General features: G+C 50.5%; 2 protein-coding genes across 3 annotated transcripts in view; both read right to left on the bottom strand.

The window, feature by feature from the left end:
- LOC123345253 (zinc finger protein RFP-like) overlaps positions 1–5,742 on the bottom strand; it is a 46,939-nt gene extending 41,197 nt beyond the window's left edge. Inside the window, exons 1-2 of the mRNA XM_044982001.1 lie at positions 5,273–5,742; positions 1,950–2,045 (exon numbers count right to left, since the gene is read on the bottom strand). Coding sequence (XP_044837936.1) covers positions 1,950–2,045; positions 5,273–5,683 — 507 coding nt within the window. The 5' untranslated portion in view covers positions 5,684–5,742. The remainder of the gene's footprint in view (positions 1–1,949; positions 2,046–5,272) is intronic.
- Positions 5,743–17,212: 11,470 nt separating this feature from the next.
- Positions 17,213–22,715, bottom strand: part of LOC123345251 (zinc finger protein RFP-like) — a 60,596-nt gene continuing 55,093 nt past the window's right edge. For both annotated transcript variants that reach the window (XM_044981995.1, XM_044981997.1), the window contains 2 exons: positions 21,528–21,578; positions 17,213–18,135 (listed from right to left, as the gene is read on the bottom strand). In XM_044981995.1, the coding sequence (XP_044837930.1) occupies positions 17,600–18,135; positions 21,528–21,578 (587 nt within the window). In that variant the 3' untranslated portion in view covers positions 17,213–17,599. The remainder of the gene's footprint in view (positions 18,136–21,527; positions 21,579–22,715) is intronic.

The raw sequence follows: 22,715 nt of genomic DNA, 5'->3' as shown, positions 1-22,715 counted from the left end.
CTCAGCTGGCCTGAATGAATAACATGTTCCAAAGCGCCTTGGTGACTTAGGAGTCCAATTCCCATTTTCAAAGTTATTTTTGTGCTTAGGAGCCTAAGTTTCTTTGAAAGTGACTTTTGAAAATAGAACTTAGGGTAAATTTTCAGAAACAGCAAAATCATTTAGGAGCTGAAACCCATTAAAAAAAAGTGTATAAGGAGCTGCTTTTAAAAGATATTTAGGTGTTTAATGAGACATAAAAGTCCTGAGAGGGATTTTCAGTATCACTTAGGTGCCTAAGTCCCCTTAACTACAGAGAATGTTAGGTACAACTTAGTTGCTTTTGAAAAATCTCACTAGGCCTCTCTGCATTTTAAGGTCCTAAATACCTGTGAGAATCTGGCCCTTAACCACTTGCAAAATTGTAAACCTTAGGCTTCAAAATCACTTAGGCACTTTTGAAAATGTCACCCAGTCTCTGTAAAATGATGACTCTTCAGGTCTGAGTGGCTTAGTATATTCTGCTGATCATATAGAGTCTTCCAATAGCAGAAAGGTTGGAAGGGGGGGTCTGACTCCGTAACAGGAATACATTGGCAGAGAGTTGTGGAGAAGACTGAAGGAAAGTTCTGCTGGGTATCCACACAAAACGCCAGGTACAACATATACTGTGCAAAATGCTTTTTCTCCAGCTCTTACATGTTTCATCCGGTATTTTGTACATTACATTGTCCCAGAGGAAACCAGTCGTGTCTGGTGGTTATAGATGGAGATTCAAGGGGAGGATTTCAGTGGTACAAAACAGCCTCTGGGTAACAGAGTCCTATTGACTGTCAATGTGAATTAGGCACCTAATCACCCATAGTGCCTTTGAAAACAATCTCCCCTCAAATCAGTGTTTGTAGCTGGATTTGGACCCACTGATGTGTGGGGAATAAGATCAGTGCTTAGAGCTGAAATGGAAGCCAGTGGAGGAATCAGCCCAAAGGGAAGATAAACAAAGACAAACATGATCACACCCTGTAAGAGTGTGTCTGCAAGAGGCAAAGTGCTTGAGGTTATCTGGGAGTTATCCAATATATCAGCGCTAACCCTGATCTAAGCAGGGTGATCAGACGAGAGGAAGAAAATTTCGGGACACATGTTGGGGGGGGGTCACCGGTGGAGCCAACCCCCCCCCCCAAACCGCAGTGCAAAATATCGGAACAAACTGCGTTGGGACATGGGACAAATGCCTAAATATCGGGAAAGTCTCGATTTTATCGGGACATCTGGTCACACTAGATCTAAGCTGGACCTTGCTCCTAGTTAGCACCTTTTATCTCAGTTTAACTGGACAAGGTGAACCCTACACATCACATTAGGGTCAAATTAAATTAGGTTTAAATGTTTGCATGTCAGGGGTTTACACCAGTATAAAGACATGACGTTAAAAAGTGATTTGAGGTACAGCTGTACTACACAAATGTTATGGTGGTGTGTCGAGGATGTACACTATATGCCTCTGCTAACATGGGCATAAATAGCAGTGTAGATGGTGAGGCGCGGCTTAAGCCAGTAGAGTCGCGATATGCCTGAACCCTCTGGGTATAAACCCTACGGACATGGCTCTATACGCCCCCAAGCAGGGCCTCCCCCATCTACACTGCTAAAAATGGCAGTGTAGTGTCCCGCTGCCCCCCCACGCCACCAGAGCCTTTCCCCACCACAAGTAAAGGCTCCAGAAGTGGGGAAAGGTTCCGGCAGCTCTGCTGCCTCCCCCTGCTGGAGCCTTTTCATTCACCCACCACAGTCTGGACACAGCCTGTGCTGTGTAGCTACACATGCCCTGCAAGTCGCCCCCAGAGCTGTGCCGTGTAGATGTAGTTAAATCAGGCAGTGCTGTGTACAGACCAGGGTTGACACTCTTCCCACACAGAGATACCAGCTCTGACTGACAGAACTGCTGGATCATCACAATGGGCACCTACGAGATATTCCTGGCTTTGCGTCTCTCCATCCTGTTTCCACTCCAGAAGTTCTTCTCTCTCCTGCTTCAGGGTGTCCAGTCGGGTTTGAATTTGTTCCTGAGGCAAGAAAAACAACGTTTGGGAGGGTCAGGGGGCTGAGGAGTGTGTCCTCAGATACATTTATGGACATTGCATGTCCCTCTCAGGCTGTCCCACAGACAGTGCTCATGGCAATGTCACAATTGCCTCTTGAGAGGTGGGAGATTCTGGTTCAAATCCCTTCCCCTCAGCAGGCAGAGGGAGAACTTGAACCAGAGTCTCCCGCCTACCAGGTGAGCACCTTTTCCCCCAGGCTAACCGTTATGAAGAAGGTTCTGTTGCCTCCTCCCCAGGTGATTTGTGTGGAGTGACACAAGTGCAGAACTCCATCGTGCAAGGAACAGCTTAGATGCCTAAGCCGCCTGACTCCAGGAGAGGGGTTCCCAGGTGTGGATCACAGAGACAGGCACATTCCTACACCAAACTCTGAGGGGGCGGGGCTTAGGACACACCCCTCTCAGCAGCATCTCCCATTGTAATCCTGTCAATTACAGGCCAGTAAGGCTAAAGGCTTGTGGATAAGTACAGCGCTGCCGCTGTACCGATACGTCTGTGCTGCTGCAGCGCACGCGGCGGAGACGCTCTATGCCGATGGGAGAGAGCTCTCCCGTCAGCATAATAAACCCACCTCCACGAGCGGCAGAAGCTTAGGGTGGCGGGCGAAGTTCTCCTGCTGACATAGCACTGTGCACATGAACGCTTATGTCACTCAGGGAGGCAGGGCCGGCTCCAGGCACCAGGCCACCAAGCAGGTGCTTGGGGCAGCCCGTGGAAGGGGGCGGCACGTCCGGCTCTTTGGTGGCAATTCAGTGGTGGGTCCCTCAGTCCGTCTCAGAGGGAAGGGCCTACCGCCAAATTGCCGCCGAAGAATGAAGCGGCGGCCTCGGAGTTCCCGATCGCGGCTTTTATTTATTTATTTATTTTGTTTGGAGCGGCAAAACTATGGAGCCGGCCCTGCAGGGAGGTGAAATATTCACAGGCCTGAGCGACATAAGTTTTGGCGACATAGGCTGTATTGCAGACAAAGCCTAATTTCAGTACCAGGCAAATTGGTTAAAACTATAGTAAAGAACAAAATTGTCAGACACAGATGAACATGATTTGTTGAGGGAAGAATCAACACAGCTCTTGTAAAGGGAAATCATGCCTCACCAATCTATTATCAACAAGAATGATCCACTGGATATAGTGTACTTAGACTTTCAGAAAGCCTTTGACAAGGTCCCACACTAAAGTCTCTTAAGGAAACTAAACAGTCATGGGATAGGCGATAAGGTTATCTCATGGATCAGTAACCGGTTAAAATACAGGAAACAAAGGATAGGAATAAATGGTCAGTTGTCACAACGGAGCAAGGTAAATACCAGGTCCCCCAAGGATCTATACTGGGACCAGTGCTGTTTAACAGATTCACACTGTAGAGAGTGAATAGGGAAGTTTATTTACCCCTTCACAGAACAGGAACCAGGGGAGATTAACAGGCAGCAGCTTTAAAAACAAACAAAAGGAAGGACTTCTTCACACAACACACAATCAATCCATGGAACACATTGCCAGGGATGCTGTGAAAGCCAAAAGTATAACTGGGTTCAGAAAAGAATTAGATGAGTTCATGGAGGACAGGTCCATCAATAGCTATTAGCCAAGATGGTCAGGGATGCAACTCCATGCTCCAGAGATCCCTAAGCCTCTGACTGCCAAGAGCTGCAGGGCAATGGGCTGAAGTCGTATCCATTTTCCAGCAGTACAGGATAGGGTGTTCTGCTCCCATGCAATGACAGGGAGCCGAGCCACTTACAGGGAAGGGAATTTTGGTAAGAGTATTTTAAAAGTGTATGTTAAACTCTGGAGCCTAATGAACACTTGGGAGAAAGGGACTCCTGGTTAAAAATCCAACACACTCACAAGGTTCATAAATATTGTGTTCGATTGGCATGGGGGAAAAGGAGCACTTCCGAGGTGCTCCAGTACTGAGACTCAACATGGTCCTGCGAATCAGCCTTTTTCTTCCTTTAATCTTACTGTGGCACTAATACAGTCCACTTTGTCCTTAAAGCGAGAGTGGCAGACAGCACAGTAGATTCTGCCCCGAGTGGATTGCTCTGTCCAACAGGCGTTTTAAGGTTCCAATCCACTTGGGCTTCATGGGCCCTAGAATGTTGCATCAAGTTTGTGGTTCAAATGGACGCATAAACCCAAAGCAAAACTCTGAAGTATGCATGGGTGGGACGTGAATCACGGGCTCGGGGAGGCTAGATGCCGGTAAAGCCCCATCTGCCCAAGTCCCCATCCCCACCAGAGCCCCCTCCCCACCCACTGTGACAGCTAGTCCCTCTGCCCCAGAGCGCCAGGCAGGCAGGCAGCACAGGCCTCAGCGTCCCCAACCCCCGGAGCGCCAGGCAGTGCCAACGCCAGCCCCAGGTGCCCAGAGTCCTGGGCTGCAGGCCAGCCACCCACTAACCCCAGCCCAGTGCGTGGGGGAAGAGATGCAGCTCGCTGCTGGGAATCAGGAGGAGTTTGGGGGTGGTGGGTGGGCAGGGCCACGCAGGGCTGTGCCTCCCCCGACTCCCCACTCGGCTGGTCATTTTGCTGCTCCTGAAGCATTCAGCAAGCCAGGGAAATTAACCATATTTTTTTAAGCAGAAATCTTTCAGTGCATCTTATACCTCAGAAAGTAACAGGAAACGAACCCACTGAGAGCGCTGCTGACAATGGTACGTTACTGCTGCTTCCAGGGAGCAGCCAGCGGTCATCAGATATGAAATGCTCCAGCCGGGCACTGCCAAGCACCGGCTCTGCCGAAACTCAGCCGTGCTGGGCGGTTTATAATGTGAGTGTAAAGCCCTGCCTGACGGGATCGGTGAGAGGCTGTGTGGTCTAATGGTTAGAGAACTAGGCGGGGTATTGGGAGGCCAGGGTTTCATTCCTGGTTCTGCTACTGAGCTGTTTTGTGAGCTTGGTCAAGTCACTGCCCCTTCCGTCCCTCTCTGTCCCTCTTTTTCGCTCGGCGGTGGAGGGGGGGGGCTCCGCCGGGGGCCCAATCGACCGCCTTACCGCTGTCCACGTCCCCACTCCAGCCACGGCCCTGGGGCCCCAGCTCCGGGGGCGGCGGACAGGGGGTGTAGCTCAGCACCCCCCACCCCACTTCAAAAACTGTTCCAGCCCCACTGCAGCCACATCTGCTGTGGCCTGTGCTCCCCCCGGCCCCGCTCCCACTCCCAGCCCCGTGCTCAGCCATGGCCTACCTTGTGCTCCCGGGCAGCCTCCTCTATGGGGACCACCCTGTGAGCGTGGTGAGCCTGGGACTCCCTGCAGATCACACAGATGAGAACTTGGTCCTGGTTACAGAAGAGTTTGAAAGGCTCCTGGTGCGCGTGGCACAAACCTCCTGCTGCTGCCGCCGGGACACTCAGCTGCTTGGCTATTTCTACCACGTTCCCCAGTTGCCTGTTCGGCCTCAGGGTCCCCTGGGGGAAGGTCTCTCTGCACTGAGGACAGGCGATGTCTGGGTCCGGTCTCGCCCAGCACTGGGCGATGCAGGCTTGGCAGAAATTGTGCCCACAGTCTATAGTCACTGGGTCCTTGAAAAAACTCAGACAGATGGAGCAAGTAACTTCATCTCGGAGGCTCTTAAAAGGATTCCCTGCTGCAGCCATGGCTCCCTGCAGACCGTGCAACAGGGTAAGTTTCGTTTCCGGCCAGACCCAGCAAGCAGCCTTGCAAAGCAGATTGACCAACCGGGAGCCAATCACACTCTCCGGCGGGAAATTCTAAAAACAAACAAACAACCCATCAACACAGACACAACACACCAGAAGCTCCCCACCCCCATCCCCCAGAAAAGCCCCCAAACAAGCGCTACTTAAAGAAATGACTAGGCAATTACATACATAAAGAAGCCTTGGCAGCTTTCTTTTCTCGATCACAGAATAAACACAGACTCAGATTGAGTTTTAAGGCCAAGACCCTTTCTGGGCCTCCTTTGTAAAGCACTTTGAGAGCTAGTGCAGGAAAACTAATCCCTAATAGTTAGAGATCATTTTAAGCCTTGACCAATTTATTCCTTCCAAACAATTTATTTGCATTAAATTAACTATTATAACTCTGGGGTTTCTAGTTATTCATATCAAATATCCAATCCCTTTTTTGAATCTTGCTAAATTACTGGCCTCAAAAACTCCATGTGGCAATGAGTTCCACAGTTAAATTACATATTTTATGTAAAAGTATTTCTTACTGGTTTTGAATTTGATCCGTTTCCATTTCATTGACTGTCCTCTTGTTTTTGTTTTATGAGATAGGCAGAAAAGACGATCCCAGTCTTCTCTGTTCCATTCATTATTTTATACACTTTTAGCCTCTCCCCTCTTAGTCATTTCCTTTCCAAGGTAAACAGTCCCGTTCTTTTGAATCTTTCTTACCAAAAGAGGTTTTCCAGGCCCCTCATCATTCTCGTTGCCCTTCTCTGAACCCTCTCTAATACTGCAATGTCCTTTTTCAAATGGTGTGACCAGTACTGCACACACTCTTCTAGGTCGGTGGTTTTCAAACTTTTTTTTCTGGCGACCCAGCTGAAGAAAATTGCCAATGCCTGCGACCCAACGGCGCTGGGGATGAGGGGTTTGGGATGTGGGATGGGCTCAGGGATGGGGCAGAGGGTTAGGGTGAGGGTTGGAGGGTGGAGCTGCGAATGAAGGGTCCAGGGTATGGAAGGGGGCTCTGGGCTGGGTATGAAGGCTCTGGAGTTGGGCTGGGGATGAAGGCTTTGGGGTGCAGTAGGGGGCTCTGGGTTTGGGGGGGTGGGGTTGGGGAGCGCCTCAGGCTTACTTCCAGTGGCTCCCAGTCAGTGGCGCAGCTGGGTGCAGAGGCAGGCGTCTCGCCTGTTCTGGCACCATGGACCGTGATGCGCCCCAGAAGCGGCCAGCAGCAGGTCTGGCTCCTAGGCGGATGAACACAAGCAGTGCTGCGAGTTCTCGCCCACAGGCACTGCCCCCCCAGCTCCCATTGGCCGGGAGCCAGCCAGTGGGAATGTGGAGCCGGTGCTTGGGGCAGGGCAATGCGCAGAGCCCCGTGTGCATCCCCCACCCCCTTCTGGAGCACAGGTAGGGACTAGCCTGCCTTAACCAGGCAGCACTGCCAACGGGACTTTTAACCGCCTGCTTGGCGGTGCTGACCAGAGCCACCGAGATCCAGTCCTTTCCATTCCACAACTCAGTTCTGGGTCACGACCCATGGTTTGAAAACCACTGCTCTAGGTGAAGGGAAAGGCTTGTGCTGGTAACTACCCAGTTCAGCTACACCGATATGAGCAAGGATTAGAACAGAGAGGATTGACACCGGATTAACTAACTCCAATTACAAATCAGTGTAAACGGCTGCACAGCAGGTCTCTCACGCATGTGAATACTACTCGAATTCAAACTGGAACAGGTACAGAGAATGGCTATTAGGATGATCCGAGGAATGGAGAGCCTACCTTATGAGCAGAGACTCAAAGAGCTTGGCTTGTTTAGCCTAATCGAGGAGGGTATGATGGGTCCACCTATGATGGTGTGTGGCCCATCGGCGACTGCCAGTAGGAAAAATCCCCAATGGCCAGAGACGGGACATTAGATGAGGAGGGCCCTGAGTTACTACAGAGAATTCTTTCCTAGGTGTCTGGCTGGTGGGTCTTGCCCACATGCTCAGGGTCTAATTGATCCCCAGATTTGGGGTCGGGAAGGAATTTTCCCCTGGGTCAGACTGGCAGAGACTCTCATGTGGGGGGGTTGTCACCTTCCTCTGCAGCATGGGGCACGACTCACTGCTGGTTTAAACTAGTGTCAATGTTGATTTCTCTGTAACTTGAAATCTTTAATTCATGATTTGAGGACTCCAATAGCTCAGCCAGAGGTTAGGGGCATGTTGCACTTGCAGGAGCAGGTGGGGAGGTCCTGTGGCCTGCGATGTGCAGGAGGTCAGACTAGATGACCACAAGGTCTCTTCTGACCTTAAAGTCTATCAGACACACTGCAGGGCCTTTACCTGTTCTGTTACATGGTCTCAGCCCCTGGCATGTGGCTAACAACCCAGGTCTCCTCCCAGTGCCCCCCAAGGTCTCGGTTTCCCGCAGAGACGCCCCCGACAGCTCCATCAACCTCTCCTGCCATGACAGGGGTTCTTACCTGCGTCCCATCCACATCTCCTGGATGCGGGATGGAAAAGACATCCTGGCAGGGAAAGATTCCAGCGAGATCCTGCCCAACACTGACGGCACCTACTACACGCAGTCGTCCCTTGAGATCTCCCTGCAGGAGGAGGACAGGCACCGCTATGCCTGCTGGGTAGAGCACAGCAGCCTCTCAGAGCCTGCGCTCGTCTGGAGTAAGGGTGGGGTGAATAGGAGGGCTGGGGGGAGGGGGAGCCACAGCCCTCTAGGAATTTCAGGGATGGGGTGAGGCCCTGTAGCAGAAGGGTCGATATCCCTGCCCATCATCAGTGTGAACTGTTCTAGTCTGGGTATTTGTGTGACCCACAGAAATGGCCGCTCCCTCAGAGAATCTGATGTTCTGGCCATGGTGGTATCCAGTGACAGTGAGTTCCACAGGCTGATGACATTACAAGTTAAAGGCCCAGCTGCTGTGTGACGTGCAGGGCTGGCAGTGCCTGGCAGAGTGTCCAGCCTTTGTGCCCCATCCCTGTCCACCTCCTGGCTCAGACTTTCCTCTCCTCTGGAAGTCAGGTCTCTGCAGAGGTCCTTGGGGAGAGGTTCCAGGCAAAGGCCTGTGGCTGCCGCAGGAGGATGGACAGTGGGTGCTCGCCTAGGTGACCTGAGCCCTTCTCCCTCCCACAGCCCCTGGGAAGAAGGCCCCCTGCCTCTCTGCGTCCTGGCCTCCATCGCCCTGGCTGTGCTGGTTCTGGCTGGAGCCGTAGGGTCCAGCGTTACCCTGTGGAGGAGAAAATCAGCAGGTGACAGCTGGTCCCTGCGGAGCTGGGATGCATGTGTGTGTGGGGAGGGGTGAGGGTGGAGGCTGGGGAATGGGGCAGCCCAGCCAGCCCAAGGGGAAATGGCTCCTCCCACCCCCAGCCCCAAGTAGTGATGGGCAGGGCCAATCACCATAGCCTGGCCCTGCTGGGGGCACAGTGGGCTCTGTCGTTGGCTGGGCGTCTTGTTGTGGGGGGGTCACTGGGGTAGGGCTGGCCTGGGCGAGGTGCAGTCAGGGTCACGGGGAGCCTTGTGTCTGGGGAAGGGGTGGGGGGTTGGGTAACCATGGGGGAGGGGTTACTCTGCTACCTTGCACTGATCCTTATTCTCTGCTTGTGTTTCAGGCCCATGGAAACTGGGCTACGCTCTGGCAGCCGGTGAGTAAATCCGGGGTACGGGGCCCAGATGCCCCAGTGCATTATGGGGGGAGGGGAGCAGTGACTGGAGATGAGGACCAATGTCTGGTTACTCTGGGCCTGACAATTCCTGGGCCTGTGGAAATCTGCGATGCCGTCCCCAGCCATCACCCTTCCCTGGCTCCCTGGGAATCTCTAACACACACGCTGACTTTGCTCAAAAGCCAGGGAACCCCAAAGAGCCGAAACAGCATCCAAAGATCACCCCTGAGAGCAAAGCTCGGCCAGTGTCCCAGCATACACTGGGCACCCCTTGGCGGGACTCTGGGGATGGGAGTGCAGACCTGCACCCGTAGGCCTGGGAGATGGTGCGTAGGGTTGTTATGCTCTCTCATTGGAATGTGACATTGTGTGGCGTGGGGAAGAGATTGGCTGTTACCTGTGGAAGTAGGGAAAGAATTAACAAGGATTTGAAGGGGATTTTAATGCATGTCAGTCAGTTAGCAAAAGTCAGGCTAGTAGTTAGCAAGAGTTAGGCCACACTGTAACCCTAATGACGTAAGATTTGTAGAAGTGAGGATGGTGTGAGGCGAGAGGGAAAAAACTGTGTAAGAAGTTATTATGACCTTGCAACTAAAAACCAAATATGTAGACTGGCGTCTCCTAAAAATAAAAAAAATTAGATAGCAGGATGGCTTATGTATAAACAAAATGCAGTTGTTGCTCATTGTCTGTATTATTGCTTGTTATTGTCTGTAACAAAGGTATAAATGCTTGTTGTAATTGTTTACCTGTAGAGAGACCTGTCCAGGACTAGGGCAACCCTGTGTCCTAGGGCACTCCCTCCCTCTATTGTAATTACTAAAGAAATAATAAAGTATTTGATTTTGCTGCACCCAAAGAAAAAGCGAGAACTGAGTTTTTCTCCGACATACCTAATCAGCCATAACACTGGTCTACAATTTTTGAGAAGTCGTCTGCTTCAGAGATAAAATGTGCTATTTATTATGTATTTTGATGTGCTGAATTCAAATATGACAATTAAAACAACGGATTGGTTACTGTTTCTAAGTTATTTAAGTTTTTACATTTTATGTCTATGTATATTGTGTAGATAGTAGAGTTTTAATCATAAATTGTAAACCTAGGTCTTTTCATGTGTTTATGGTTGCTTTACATGATAATATTTCACCTGTCCTGTTTATGTAACACTTTAAAAATCAGCAAAAGGGTTATATAAATAAAAGTTATTATGAAACAAAAGGCAAAAAACTATTATGTACATAGTTTAGTCCTATTCAGTGTATACTCGGTGCTTCTTGGCTTGTCTCTTGTATTCATTAAATGGAGCATCTCTTGTCACTGTCCAGCAATAGTCTGCAAGCATTGATGGGCTCCATTTGCCCTGATAGCGTTTCTCCATTGTTGCAATGTCCTGGTGAAATCGCTCGCCTTGCTCGTCGCTCACTGCTCCGCAGTTCAGTGGAAAAAAATCTCGATGAGAGTGCAAAAAATATATCTTTAGTGACATGTTGCAACCAAGGCTTTTGTATGCCTTGAGGAGGTTTTCCACCAACAACCTGTAGTTGTCTGCCTTGTTGTTTCCGAGAAAATTTATTGCCACTAACTGGAAGGCTTTCCATGCCGTCTTTTCCTTGCCACGCAGTGCATGGTCAAATGCATCATCTCGAAGAAGTTCACAAATCTGAGGACCAACAAAGACACCTTCCTTTATCTTAGCTTCACTTCACCTTGGAAATTTTCCACGGAGGTACTTGAAAGCTGCTTGTGTTTTGTCAATGGCCTTGACAAAGTTCTTCATCAGACCCAGCTTGATGCATAAGGGTGGTAACAAAATCTTCCTTGATTCAACAAGTGGTGGATGCTGAACACTTTTCCTCCCAGGCTCCAATGACTGTCGGAGTGGCCAATCTTTCTTGATGTAGTGGGAATCTCTTGCACGACTATCCCATTCGCAGAGAAAACAGCAGTACTTTGTGTATCCAGTCTGCAGACCAAGCAAGAGAGCAACAACCTTCAAATCGCCACAAAGCTGCCACTGATGTTGGTCATAGTTTATGCACCTCAAAAGTTGTTTCATGTTGTCATAGGTTTCCTTCATATGGACTGCATGACCAACTGGAATTGATGGCAAAACATTGCCATTATGCAGTAAAACAGCTTTAAGACTCATCTTCGATGAATCAATGAACAGTGTCCACTCATCTGGATCGTGAATGATGTTGAGGGCTGCCATCACACCATCGATGTTGTTGCAGGCTACAAGATCACCTTCCATGAAGAAGAATGGGACAAGATCCTTTTGACGGTCACGGAACACGGAAACCCTAACATCACCTGCCAGGAGATTCCACTGCTGTAGTCTGGAGCCCAACAGCTCTGCCTTACTCTTGGGTAGTTCCAAATCCCTGACAAGGTCATTCAGTTCACCTTGTGTTATGAGGTGTGGTTCAGAGGAGGAGGATGGGAGAAAATGTGGGTCCTGTGACATTGATGGTTCAGGACCAGAAGTTTCATCCTCTTCCTCTTCCTCTTCCTCGTCTGACTCAAGTGAGAATGATTCTGGTGCATCAGGAACCGGCAGTCGCTATCAGGCATGCAGGTATTTCAGGCATTTAACCATGAGAAATCCTGTTGTTTTCACCTACGTTTGTCGTATGACCGTTCAGTGCAACCAGCCTTATTGGAACGTGACATTGTGTGACATGGGGATGAGATTGGCTGTTACCTAATCAGCCATAATTTGGGCAGGCTGCCTTCATGGAACCCACAGCTCTGACGGCAATTTTCCCTTCAACCAGAGACTCGTCTGACCCTCCCTCTATCAGCTCTTTGGCTGGGACCAAAATGTTTGGTGTCTGAGGTGAAGGATGCCCTGGGGCTGTGGTACTGCTAGCTACACAGATTTGCCACCTTCCCAGAGTGCTATGTGGTGCTTAGAAGGTGCCATTAATTTATTTGGGATAGTTTAAATCATCCTGTTACAGTTCTCAGGTTCATTCATGGGTTTTTTTCATTTTTATGTGGGTTTTTTTTTGATGCTTGGCTCGGTTATTGAGCTGGAAAGGTGGGTGGTTTGGCTGTTTGTTCCCCAGATGGAGCACACTCTGAGCCCCCTCCAAGGGCTGGTCCCTAGAACTTCCCCAGCATCCTCCAGGGCCAGGCACCAGAACTGGAACCTGCTTTCCATCAATAATGGGGGATCCAGAGGCTGGCAGTGGGGTGGGGTGGTGGATACCAGCCAGGTCAAGCCAAAGGCCGACCAGTCCCCCCTTAATAAATCTGTACTCTTCACACCTCCAACCCCCTCAGTGAGTCACTGGCTCGTGCCCTGATGCTGGGGCATTTAAATCTGTTCTATCTTTGAATCCCCATATACAGCTACTTGTTCTGAGTATCCTTGTTGAGTGAAAGGACAGGTCCAGTGGGTAGGGTGCTAGGCCGGGAGACCTGGCTCTGCCATGCACTTCCAGAGTGACCCTAGGCTCCTCTGGTTATTTGTAGGGCGGGATTAACCCATCACTGCACCCTAGGCAACCCCACCCCAAGTCCAGCATCCCTTCTGTGATGAAGGCTGCCCACCGCCCCTCTCCTGGCCAGTGTAACACTACAAACTGCTGCCTGCACAATTTGCTACCTGTAGTTGTTACTGACATCGCTAGTCTCTCTTTTACTGCCATGAAACAGTGTGCTGCCTCCGCCTTGCCCCATCCTGTAGTCCAGAGGCAGCATTCCCCTCACAATTTGCTACCTGTCACCTTTCCCCATCTCCTGGTCCCAGGGTAACAAATTGTGATGACAGGGGTTCCCCTACCCCAGCAACGTTACCTCTACCTTTTCTCACGCTCTGGTCAAGGGGCAGCACATTATGACAGACTGTCACCATTTGCTAGGAGGGTGACATTTCTGTTTTAAATCTGGACACAAATAAAGTACCTTTGTGATTGGGGAAAGTGTTCTACAGCATTAAACCGTATAAACCCCAGAATAAAAGTGGTGTTATTTATTAGTCTTCTTCCATTCTAGATTAGACCTCAGAGTTTAATCTGATCAAGGTTTAATTCTTATAGAGTATTTCCTGGAACCCCCATACCCCTCTCCAATATGCTATAAAGACTCCAGGGTGGTTGAAAATATTTACCAGAGCTTTGTCCGGGCAGCTGCAGCTGAACTTAAGCCCTGAATCTGACAATCAATCCCCTGCTCGCCTGTCCCCCATTCTCATCCTCACGGTTCCCTGCGGTGGCCCATAACTCCAACTCCTCTGGTATCCATGGGGCCCCGGGGTGGCACAGCATCACAGCAGAGGATAGCGTGCAGCTCCTTGTAAAAGTGGCATCTCTGCAGAGCCGCACCGGAGCGACTGCTGGCCTCCCTCGCCTCCTGGTACGCCTGGCGCAGCTCCGTGGCTTTCACCGGGCAGGGCTGCGGGAGCCCCTTGTAGCCCTTCTCCCCCACGCGCCGAGCCATCTGCTCAGAGACACCCACCTTTCTAAGGCTGGATCGGAGCCGGGCCTGCACAGCCTCTTCTCCCCAGACCCAGGAGACCCACCACCTCCTGTGCAGTGCAGGCAGCAGAGCGTTGGGAGCCTGGAGCCGGCCTGCTCAGCTGGGCAGTTGCTAGGGGAGCTCTCCATGCACAGCAAGCAGGAAACGGAATTTCAAAAATTCCCAGTCCTGAAACAGGAGGGGCTTGTTCCTGTGAACCTGGCTGCTGGGCAGCGGAGTTCAAAACAGTGACCAGAGTGGGTCACAATGGGGCATTGTGGGACACCTCGTGGAGGCCACACAAGCTGATGTAGGCAACGCAGCATCTACACTGCTACTGCGTTGACCTAACTATGTTGACATAAGCGCCGCACCTCTCTTGGAGGTGGAGCTATTCAGTCGACCTAACAGTTGAGTTATGTCAGTGGGCGGAACACTGCAGTATGGACGCTGACATTATTAGGTCGGTGTAAGCTGCCTGACTTCGACCTAACTCTGTAGTGTAGCCCAGGCCTTAGTTGCTTAAGGCCCTTTGTGAATCTGAGCCTTTCTTTTAAGTTTGCTCAAATCCTCTCTCTTTCCAGTTTAGTAAACTGGAGGCTTGTGTAAACAGTAGGGAGAATAGGACACCCAATGAAATCCATTTATTGGCTCTCAGGGGCACAGTTTTAAGGTCTGATCTTGGAGGCTAAAGAGAAAAGAAAGGGAAGATTTTCTCAGTGAAAGACTAATTGAACATGAAGATCGGGGTCTTGTTATCAGCATCATAAAGTGCCACTTGCCCCAATGAACCCTGATCTTTGTGAATCTTATGCTCAGGGTCACAGAGATCTGTAGGGAGGTGAGAGCCTGGAATTGGTTCCAGCACAACCTCATAGCCCAGATGCCCTCCTCAGGTTTCAGATAGAACCATCCCTTTCTCTTCACCGATGTTCTGGCCACACCAATGGTCCGGCTTTTCCCATTCCCCACCTCCTAGTAATGTTTCCCTGCCAGGAATCCTTCAGAGCCCAGTGCACACAGCACAATTTCATCTTTCAGAATTGTTGGGCAGGTCCTGTAGTGTGTGTTCATATCTGACACTTTTCTGATCTGCAGACAGGTTAAAGTCAGGGTGAGCTGTTCCTGGATCCCATGCAACCTGTGCTGGGGACACAAACGCCATATGCAGTAAACACTGGGCTTTCCCCACACCCTGGAAGAGACTCACATTTCCTGAGCTGGAGTCAGTCCATTGTTAAAGTTACAGCCCCTGCAGGCGATGGTAAGAATTGTAACCCAGCATGTCCTAGGAGTGGTGTGAAATTCACAGGCAAAAGTTTGACTAAATGCCGGAGCTAATTTTGTCAATCTCTAGTGTCAGCTACAGCTCAGAAAATCCCCATTAGGAGGCTGGCATTTTTAAAAGACAAACTCATTAGAAAGCCAGGAGAAAAGACAGAACAGTTACACCAGCGAGGCCTCAGTGAGCGCTGTGTGGGTAGATGCAAAATCATTAGTTCATCCATCTGCAGAGCAGCCTTAGAAGGACCAGGCAATAGTGTTATGGTGACAGCACAGGGCACCAAGACGTAGCTCTGCAGGCCCAAATAAACTTGTTAAGGCCAATCTGTAAACAGGAGTTTCCTGGGCTCATCTTCCTTTCCCCTGCTCTGCTCACATCTGACCTGATTCTCTCTGGATTCCCTTCAGGGAGGCACCTGAGAAAGATTCAGCCGTCCCCAAACCCCTTCTTCCAGGGAGAAACTAAGTGAGTGTCAAAGCCTTGGGGTTGGGACCAAGTAAAGAGGTTTCTCTCCGGCTGGTCTGTTTCAGTTTAACAACCCACTGGCTGAAAGTCCATTGGGCAGCTGCTCAGGGGGCTGTGTGAAATGCGCTGGGATCCCAGCCTGGTTCCCGGGGTGTAGGCGTCTCCATCACACACCGAAGTAACCAGTAAAGTCTGCACTGATTGTGCCCCTCCACGTGAGGCTCAGCAGAAAGGCCATGGACTCAATGGATCATGCGGACAGAGCTTCTCCCTGACCTTTAGAGAGAGATTCATCCTAGGTCAGGGCAGAGGACCAATGGCCCAGGACAGTGTGTGCGAGGGGAGCTGGTACGGGGACCCCTGCATTGTACAGGGTGAGGGGTTACACAGCATCTCCCAGCCCCCTTGTCTAGCCCAGCTGCAGGAGGCGGCATCTTGGGACAGACTGAGGGGGCCTGGGAGAAGCAGCCGCCTGGGCCCAGAACAGGAAATGTAGCCATGGTGGGAAAAGAGCCGTGACTGGATCTCCACTGGGGATGTGGCTGGTTACAAGGACGGCTCTGCAATGGGAGACAATGTTCCAACACGCTGTAATTTCCCTTCCTCGCTACTCTGAATCAAGGCCACATGAAGATCGTCCAAAATTCATCTGGCCAAGCACAACACTGCAGTGTCCCCTTTCTGATGTACCCCACAGCGCCCTCCCCTCACTTCCCAACAGGGGGCGATTGTGAACCTGGAACCCTCGCCCAAGACAAACTTGTTTCTTGATCTCCAGGCAAGTCAAAGGAGGTTGGCCCTGCCCTGGAAGAGCCCAGCTAGCTTACAGAGGGGGAAACTGAGGTACAGAGTCTGTGTCATGCATTGAGCCTGCCCATTCTCATCAGACACCCCCGTCTCACCTGATTCTCTGTTGTCAGCGCTGGGTGTCTGCGCCATGCACAGAGCGTGCCTGCTCCCACCCGTCCTGGCACCGCGTGTCTCTACCATGTACTAGGCATGACTGTTTGCAGCTCCCCTCCCCAGTCAGTGATATGTCTGTGTCATGCCCCAACTCTGCACGTTCTCAGCGCTGGGTGTCTGCCATGCCCCAAGTCAGCCAGATCAGCTCTCCCAGCCCGCTCAGTGCTGTGTGCCTGGGACATGCATGGAGCCGAGCTTTCTCAGCTACCTCCCCTGCCCCCAGTCTCAGGGCTGTGCTTGTTCCATGTCCTGAATCTGCCTGTTCTCAGCTGTCAACCCAGCCAGAGACCTAGCATTAAGGTGTACATTTCTAACAGTGAGAGTAAGTAAGCACTAGCGCTTCTCCCATTGACATAGCTACTGCCTCTCAGAGAGGCGGATTAACTACACTGATGGGAGCAGCTCTTCTGTCGGAGTAGGAGCGTCTTTACTTAAGCATTACAGTGGTGCAGCAGTGTCGGTGAAGTATTTTAAGTGTAGACCTGCCCTAAGACAGGCAGGCTCTGCTGTGACCCTGGGAGTGGCTCCTGTTGTCTGCTGGTTGGTCAGTTCGTGTGTGTCTGGAGGATCCCAGAGTTACAGAGACAGGCATGTAACAGGGTCGAGAAACTCCTGTCACCAGTAAAAAGGCGGGGCAAGTCAGTCTTGTTCCCCTCACCATTTTATTGTGAGTCTTGCAGCAGTCGGTGTTTTTCTTACAGTCCCAGCTGCTGGAGTGGATAGATTTGCAGGAGCTCAGATTATATTACAGATACATTTCCAGCCTTCCTGTTTGTGTAGCAAAGACTGGAAACAAGAACACGCTGAAAGCTGGGAAGCCAGAAAGCAAAGAAAAATAACATAATATATAAAAACATGTTTAAGCCAATCCATGATTGTGGGGGGCCTGACATAGTTTGTGAATGCTGGAGGCTGGCAAGTCTGTGATTAGAATGGCAAAGTGTGACAGCTGCAATGTGTATATTACCCATGTCTTTGGTCTACTTTAGATATCCCATATTGAATAATCCCTGCTGCTCTGTCACAGGTCTTAATTGTATGCCTGCCAGCGATCATATATGTTCCTACTCAGAAATTCTACACGCCGGCTCCCAAAGAAGGGGATGATCTTCCCTGTGAAAGAGGATGTGAAAGTAAAGATTGGCTCTCTGCCAGAAGATGTAATGTCATAAAATGTAACTTTCTCCCCTTCATAATCCAGATAAACCCCAATGTTACTGGGGCTACGAGGTAGGGCCAGAGCAGTTTTAGGGGAGGTGAGGGCCCAGTACTCATTCTCTGTACTCTGCAAAGCCCAGATCCCCTCCTCTGGTGTACGGCTTATCGCTCCCTCACGTATCACAGACTCTTTGGCAATGCCCAAAACCCACTCATCTTTGTTCCCCACCTCCACTTCCCAGTAACAACTCCCTGAGGTGAAGCCCGTATAGCCCAGCACACAGGCAGCAGGGTAAAACCTGTTCTGTGGCACTAAATATCCCGTGTCTTGGTATTTCTGTATCACACTCTCATCTGTGGACAGGACGGGACAGGGAATTGCCAGGTCTGGATCCGGAGTGGCCTGCACTGCAAGAGGGGAGACAGGAACAGAAGGAGAATGTTAAGGTCTGTCCTCACTGCAGAGTTAACCCATGCGCTTAGTCAGCTGCTAACTCCAATGCCCTTCTTGTAGAGATGCATAAACACCTCATCTGAGTTCAGGGGTGCTTTCCACCCAGCACAGGCACTGACTGTCTGCACTCACCGGCAGGTCCTGCTGATTAGCTCCTCCCCCTCTCTCCACAGCACCTCCCACCGGCCAACGGGCCCCACCGATCAGCTCCATCCCCTCCCGCCCAGCGCCTTTCTCCTGCCACGGATCTGTTGTTCAGAGGTGGCCAGGAGGTTCGGGGGTGAGAGAGAGGAGTAGGGGCAGGAAGAGGTGTGGGGAGGGAGCAGAATGGAGCAGGGCAGCAAGAGATGGGGTAGGGGTGGGGGCTCGGGGGCAGGGCCTGGGGCAGAGCAAGGATCAAGAACCCCCCCGGGAACTGGGGAAGTCGGTGCCTCTGTGCAGGCTAAACCGCTCCAGTGCTGAGAGTCAGAGGCCAGAAGGGAACCAGGTCATCTAATCTGACCCCGGTATAGCACAGGCCACCAACCCCACCCAGCTCCCACCTAACCCAACATTAGCCCAAAGCATGACAGCCTACAGCAGACTGGACTACTTATGTGCCACAGGCAGAGAAGAGGAGACACTGAGGTACCAGTGCCCGAGGCCCCACAATGCAGGGAAATAATTCAGTGGGATACCCTCAAATAATCCTCTTACATCACCCACATCCACATGCTGCAGAGGAAGGTGAAAACCCTCCCCCACATTGTCAGTGCCAGCCTGATCTGAGGGAAAATAGCCCTCCAGTGCCTTTCCACAATTCCCCTGTGAAAGACAGACTGGGTACCCCACAAATTACTGGGAAAGAAACACAGAATAGCTCAGCTTACGGTGGCTCCATCAGCCATGGGATGTGCTCTGAGAAGTCCTAGAGACTCAGCAGCACCAGTGAGGACACAGTAAGTGAGGTCAGGCTCAGCAGCATGGCTCCTTGCACCCAGCCCTGGCTAACCTGGGTGCCGATCCCCAGGGTTCACTCTGCAGTGCAGACAGACCCTTCCAGGCAGAGCTCAGCCCTGGGGGAGGTGAGGACCATTTATCACTCTCCCCAGTAGCCCCAGGCTGGCTAGGGTGGGCCATGAGTGTCAGTCCTGGGGAGCTGCCTGTTGGCTGAAGCTAAGCAGGAAATTCCCTGTTGTTCCCGCCCAGGCATCTAAGAGGTACTGTTCGTGGGGGGGTGACAAACCAGGATTTTTTTGTAATTTTTTTTAGGAAGCCTGTATGTGCCTCAGTTTCCCTATATCCAGTGGGTGAAAAGGAAGTGTTTGCTCTCGGGACAGGCTAAGCTGCCCACGTCGCTGTCTGCGGCCTGAGGTCCTCAGAAGACAATGGCAAGTCCAATTGCACTGGGAATTAGACTTCTCAGTGGCACTAAATGTCCACACCACAGGGATGTGTAAAGTCCACCCAGTGCACTACACTCACTTTGGGGAGGGAGCATGGTCTAGAGGTTAGAAGCTAGGCGTCCTGGGCTCTATTCCTCACTCCTCTACTGACTTGCTCTGTGACCTCAGGCATGTCCCTTCCTCTCGCTGCATTCCAGCTTCCCTTTTTGTCAAATGGGCATAAAAGATGCCAGGTATTCAGATGCTGTTGCTGGGGGCCATAAAAGGACACAGATAGGTGACTATGAGATCAGAAGAGAACCCCTTCCCCAGCCTCCAGTGGTGCTCATGGGACAAGGAGGGAGACACAACACGGTTGTGGTGTTCAGTGATCCTGCTGGGAGCATGGTGCTTGAATGAAACCCTTTTTATCCAGGGTTCTGTATCACAGAGCTTCTGCCATGCTCCTCCTTCCTGACTGGGAAGCCAAACCACTGAAAGGTACAGTTCCCAGTACCACAGGGAGCACCAACCCTCAGGGAGAGACAATGCTCCTTGAACTGATGGACCTATCTTCATTGAATTTATCCATCAATGGTTATTAGTATCCTGTCTTCCGACACTGGCCAGTACTAGGTGCCACAGAGGGAATGAAGAGAACAGATAATGATCAAGTGATCTATCCCCTGTCACCCATTCCCAGCTTCTGGCAAACAGAGGCTAGGGACACCATCCCCGCCCATCCTGGCTAACAGCCATTCATGGACCTGTCCTCCAGAAATGTATTTAGTTCAAAAAAGAAGCCTTGTTATGGTCTTGGCCTTCACAACATCCTCTGGCAAGGAGTTCCACAGGTTGACTATGTGTTGCGTGAAGAAATACGTCCTTTTGTTTGCTTTAAACCTGCTGCCTATTAATTTCATTTGGTGACCCCTAGTAATTATGTTAGGAGAAGAAGTACATAACACTTCCTTATTTACTTTCTCCACATCACTCATGATTTTATAGACCTCTGTCAAATCCCCCCTTAGTCCTCTCTTTTCCAAGCTGAAAAGTCCCAATCTTATTAATCTCTCCTCATATGGCAGCTGTCCCATACCCCTAATTGTTTTGGTTGCCCTTTTCTGAACCTTTTCCAATATATCTTTTTTGAGATGAGGCAACCACATCTGCACACAGTATTCAAGAACTGGGAGTACCATGGATTTATAGAGAGGCAATATGATATTTTCTGTCTATTATCTATCCCTTTCCTAATGATTCCCAACATTCTGTTTGCTTTTTTGACTGCCGTTGCAGTCCTGATTCAGTACTGGCTTGAGCATGGTCTCCCCCAAAGGACCGTCCACCAGCTGGGGATGGATGGAGCCCAGCACATGAGTCCATGTCCTGACACTAGGGGAGGAGAGAAGTATAGCACAGGAGCTGGTGGGAGACGCTTTCTTAAATCTTTATTTCCCAGTTTTCAGAGGTTGAAATACCGGTTGCTTTCATGTTCTGGAAGAGTACAAGGCACCGATGGTCAACCTGCACTTTGTGCTAATGACGTTTTCCAGCAGCGAAGCTTGTCTTTCATATAAGAATAGAGGAAATTTCTAGTCCTTATAATTACTGAGAGAAGAGCAAAATGTGACATGAATGTACCCTACTTTCCAATTGTAAACAGTATGTGCACGTTGATACATCACAAAATGGGAATGGGCGACGGGATGGATCTCTGGATGATCCCCTGTTCTGTTCATTCCCTCTGGGTCACCTGGCACTGGCCACTGTTGGAAGACAGGATACTGGGCTAGATGGACAATTGGTGTGACCCAGTATGGTCGTTCTTATGATAGAATGATTCCTTCTAACCTTGGGATACATGACTCTATATTGGTGGAAACCTCTTGTTTGAATTCAGAAGCTTCTTCTAAAAAATGAATCCTGAGATTTTAATTAATAATTAATTGTTGTAGGATAATAACCTCATGAAAACTTACCCTCTTTCTCTGCCTTTGAGATCAGAAAGTTCAGTTGATAGGGCAGGGTCTCTAGAGAAAGAAAAGATCAGAGGAGAGCTGATTTCCCCCTTTCTTGCAGGAAAACAGCCTCATGAAAACGGGGCTGGATTCACAAAGAAACTTAGGCAAGGTGACACTCAGCATCACAACATCCAACATTTAGGCACCTAGAAAGCCATTGTGATTCACAAAGCCTGAGTCAGGCTCCCCGTACCGTGAACAGGGAGAGAGTTGCGCCTTGGAATGAGAGTCACAAAAGCCAGCATGCTAGGCGACTCCCTGCTTACGCCAGCCAGTGGGAAATGCCAAGGTTCAGGGGGGTGCTAAGCCCCGGTCATCTCAGGGAGTTCGGCGACTGAGTCTGGGCAGCACCGTAGTGTGGGATTCTCAGCTGCAAGCCCTCTCTTGGTTTCCGGCATCTGTGCCATTTTTTTTTGGCAAGAAGCTTGCAGGGGTGGAGAAAACCCATCTTGCTCATAACTTTTACCCCAGTGGTTGGAGCACTCAGCTGGCCTTGGGGAGACCCCTGGTTCAAGTTAACCCTGTGCCACAGAGGGAGGTGAGATCTGAAATGGGATCTACCACCTCTCAAGGAGTGCCCTAACCTCTGGGCTGCAGGATTTTCTGATGCGGGGTGCCCACATGCTCTCCTGGGGGAGAGGTTCCACCGGGGATAATCAATAATTCATTGGGCCAGAGGCAAAGAGAAATCACGAGAACATCTCTGTAGCCCAGTAGTTAGAGCACGCCCTTGGGAGGTGGGAGACCCAGAAGCTTGTCCCTCTGCTCAATTATTTATATGCAGTGGATCAGATTCAAAAGTAGAGACAGAGGTCTATATCAGCCCCCTGTTGGAATTTCTTCTTCTTCAGAGGATAAGGGATTTGAACTGGTGGTCTCCCACGTCCCAGCTCTTGACCCTAATCACGGAACTATATGTTATAAGGGAACTTACCTGTCTCTAGGGCCTGATTCTTTTGGTTAAATTCACATACAGGGCCTGAGCCAGTAAGTGTGCTCAGAGCAGGCATCTCAGATTGGGGCCCTGTAGGTGAGTTAGGAGGAGGAACGCCTTTCTTTCCCCAGTTCATGTAGCTCTCTGGGACTTACGTGTATGGACAGCTTAAACTGGAACTGCAGTGCGCATGCACAGAAGCAGAAACATAG

The sequence above is a fragment of the Mauremys mutica genome, chromosome 12, assembly GCF_020497125.1.
Source record: "Mauremys mutica isolate MM-2020 ecotype Southern chromosome 12, ASM2049712v1, whole genome shotgun sequence".
Lineage (NCBI taxonomy): Eukaryota > Metazoa > Chordata > Testudines > Geoemydidae > Mauremys > Mauremys mutica.
This window is presented reverse-complemented; position numbering and strand designations above follow the sequence as displayed.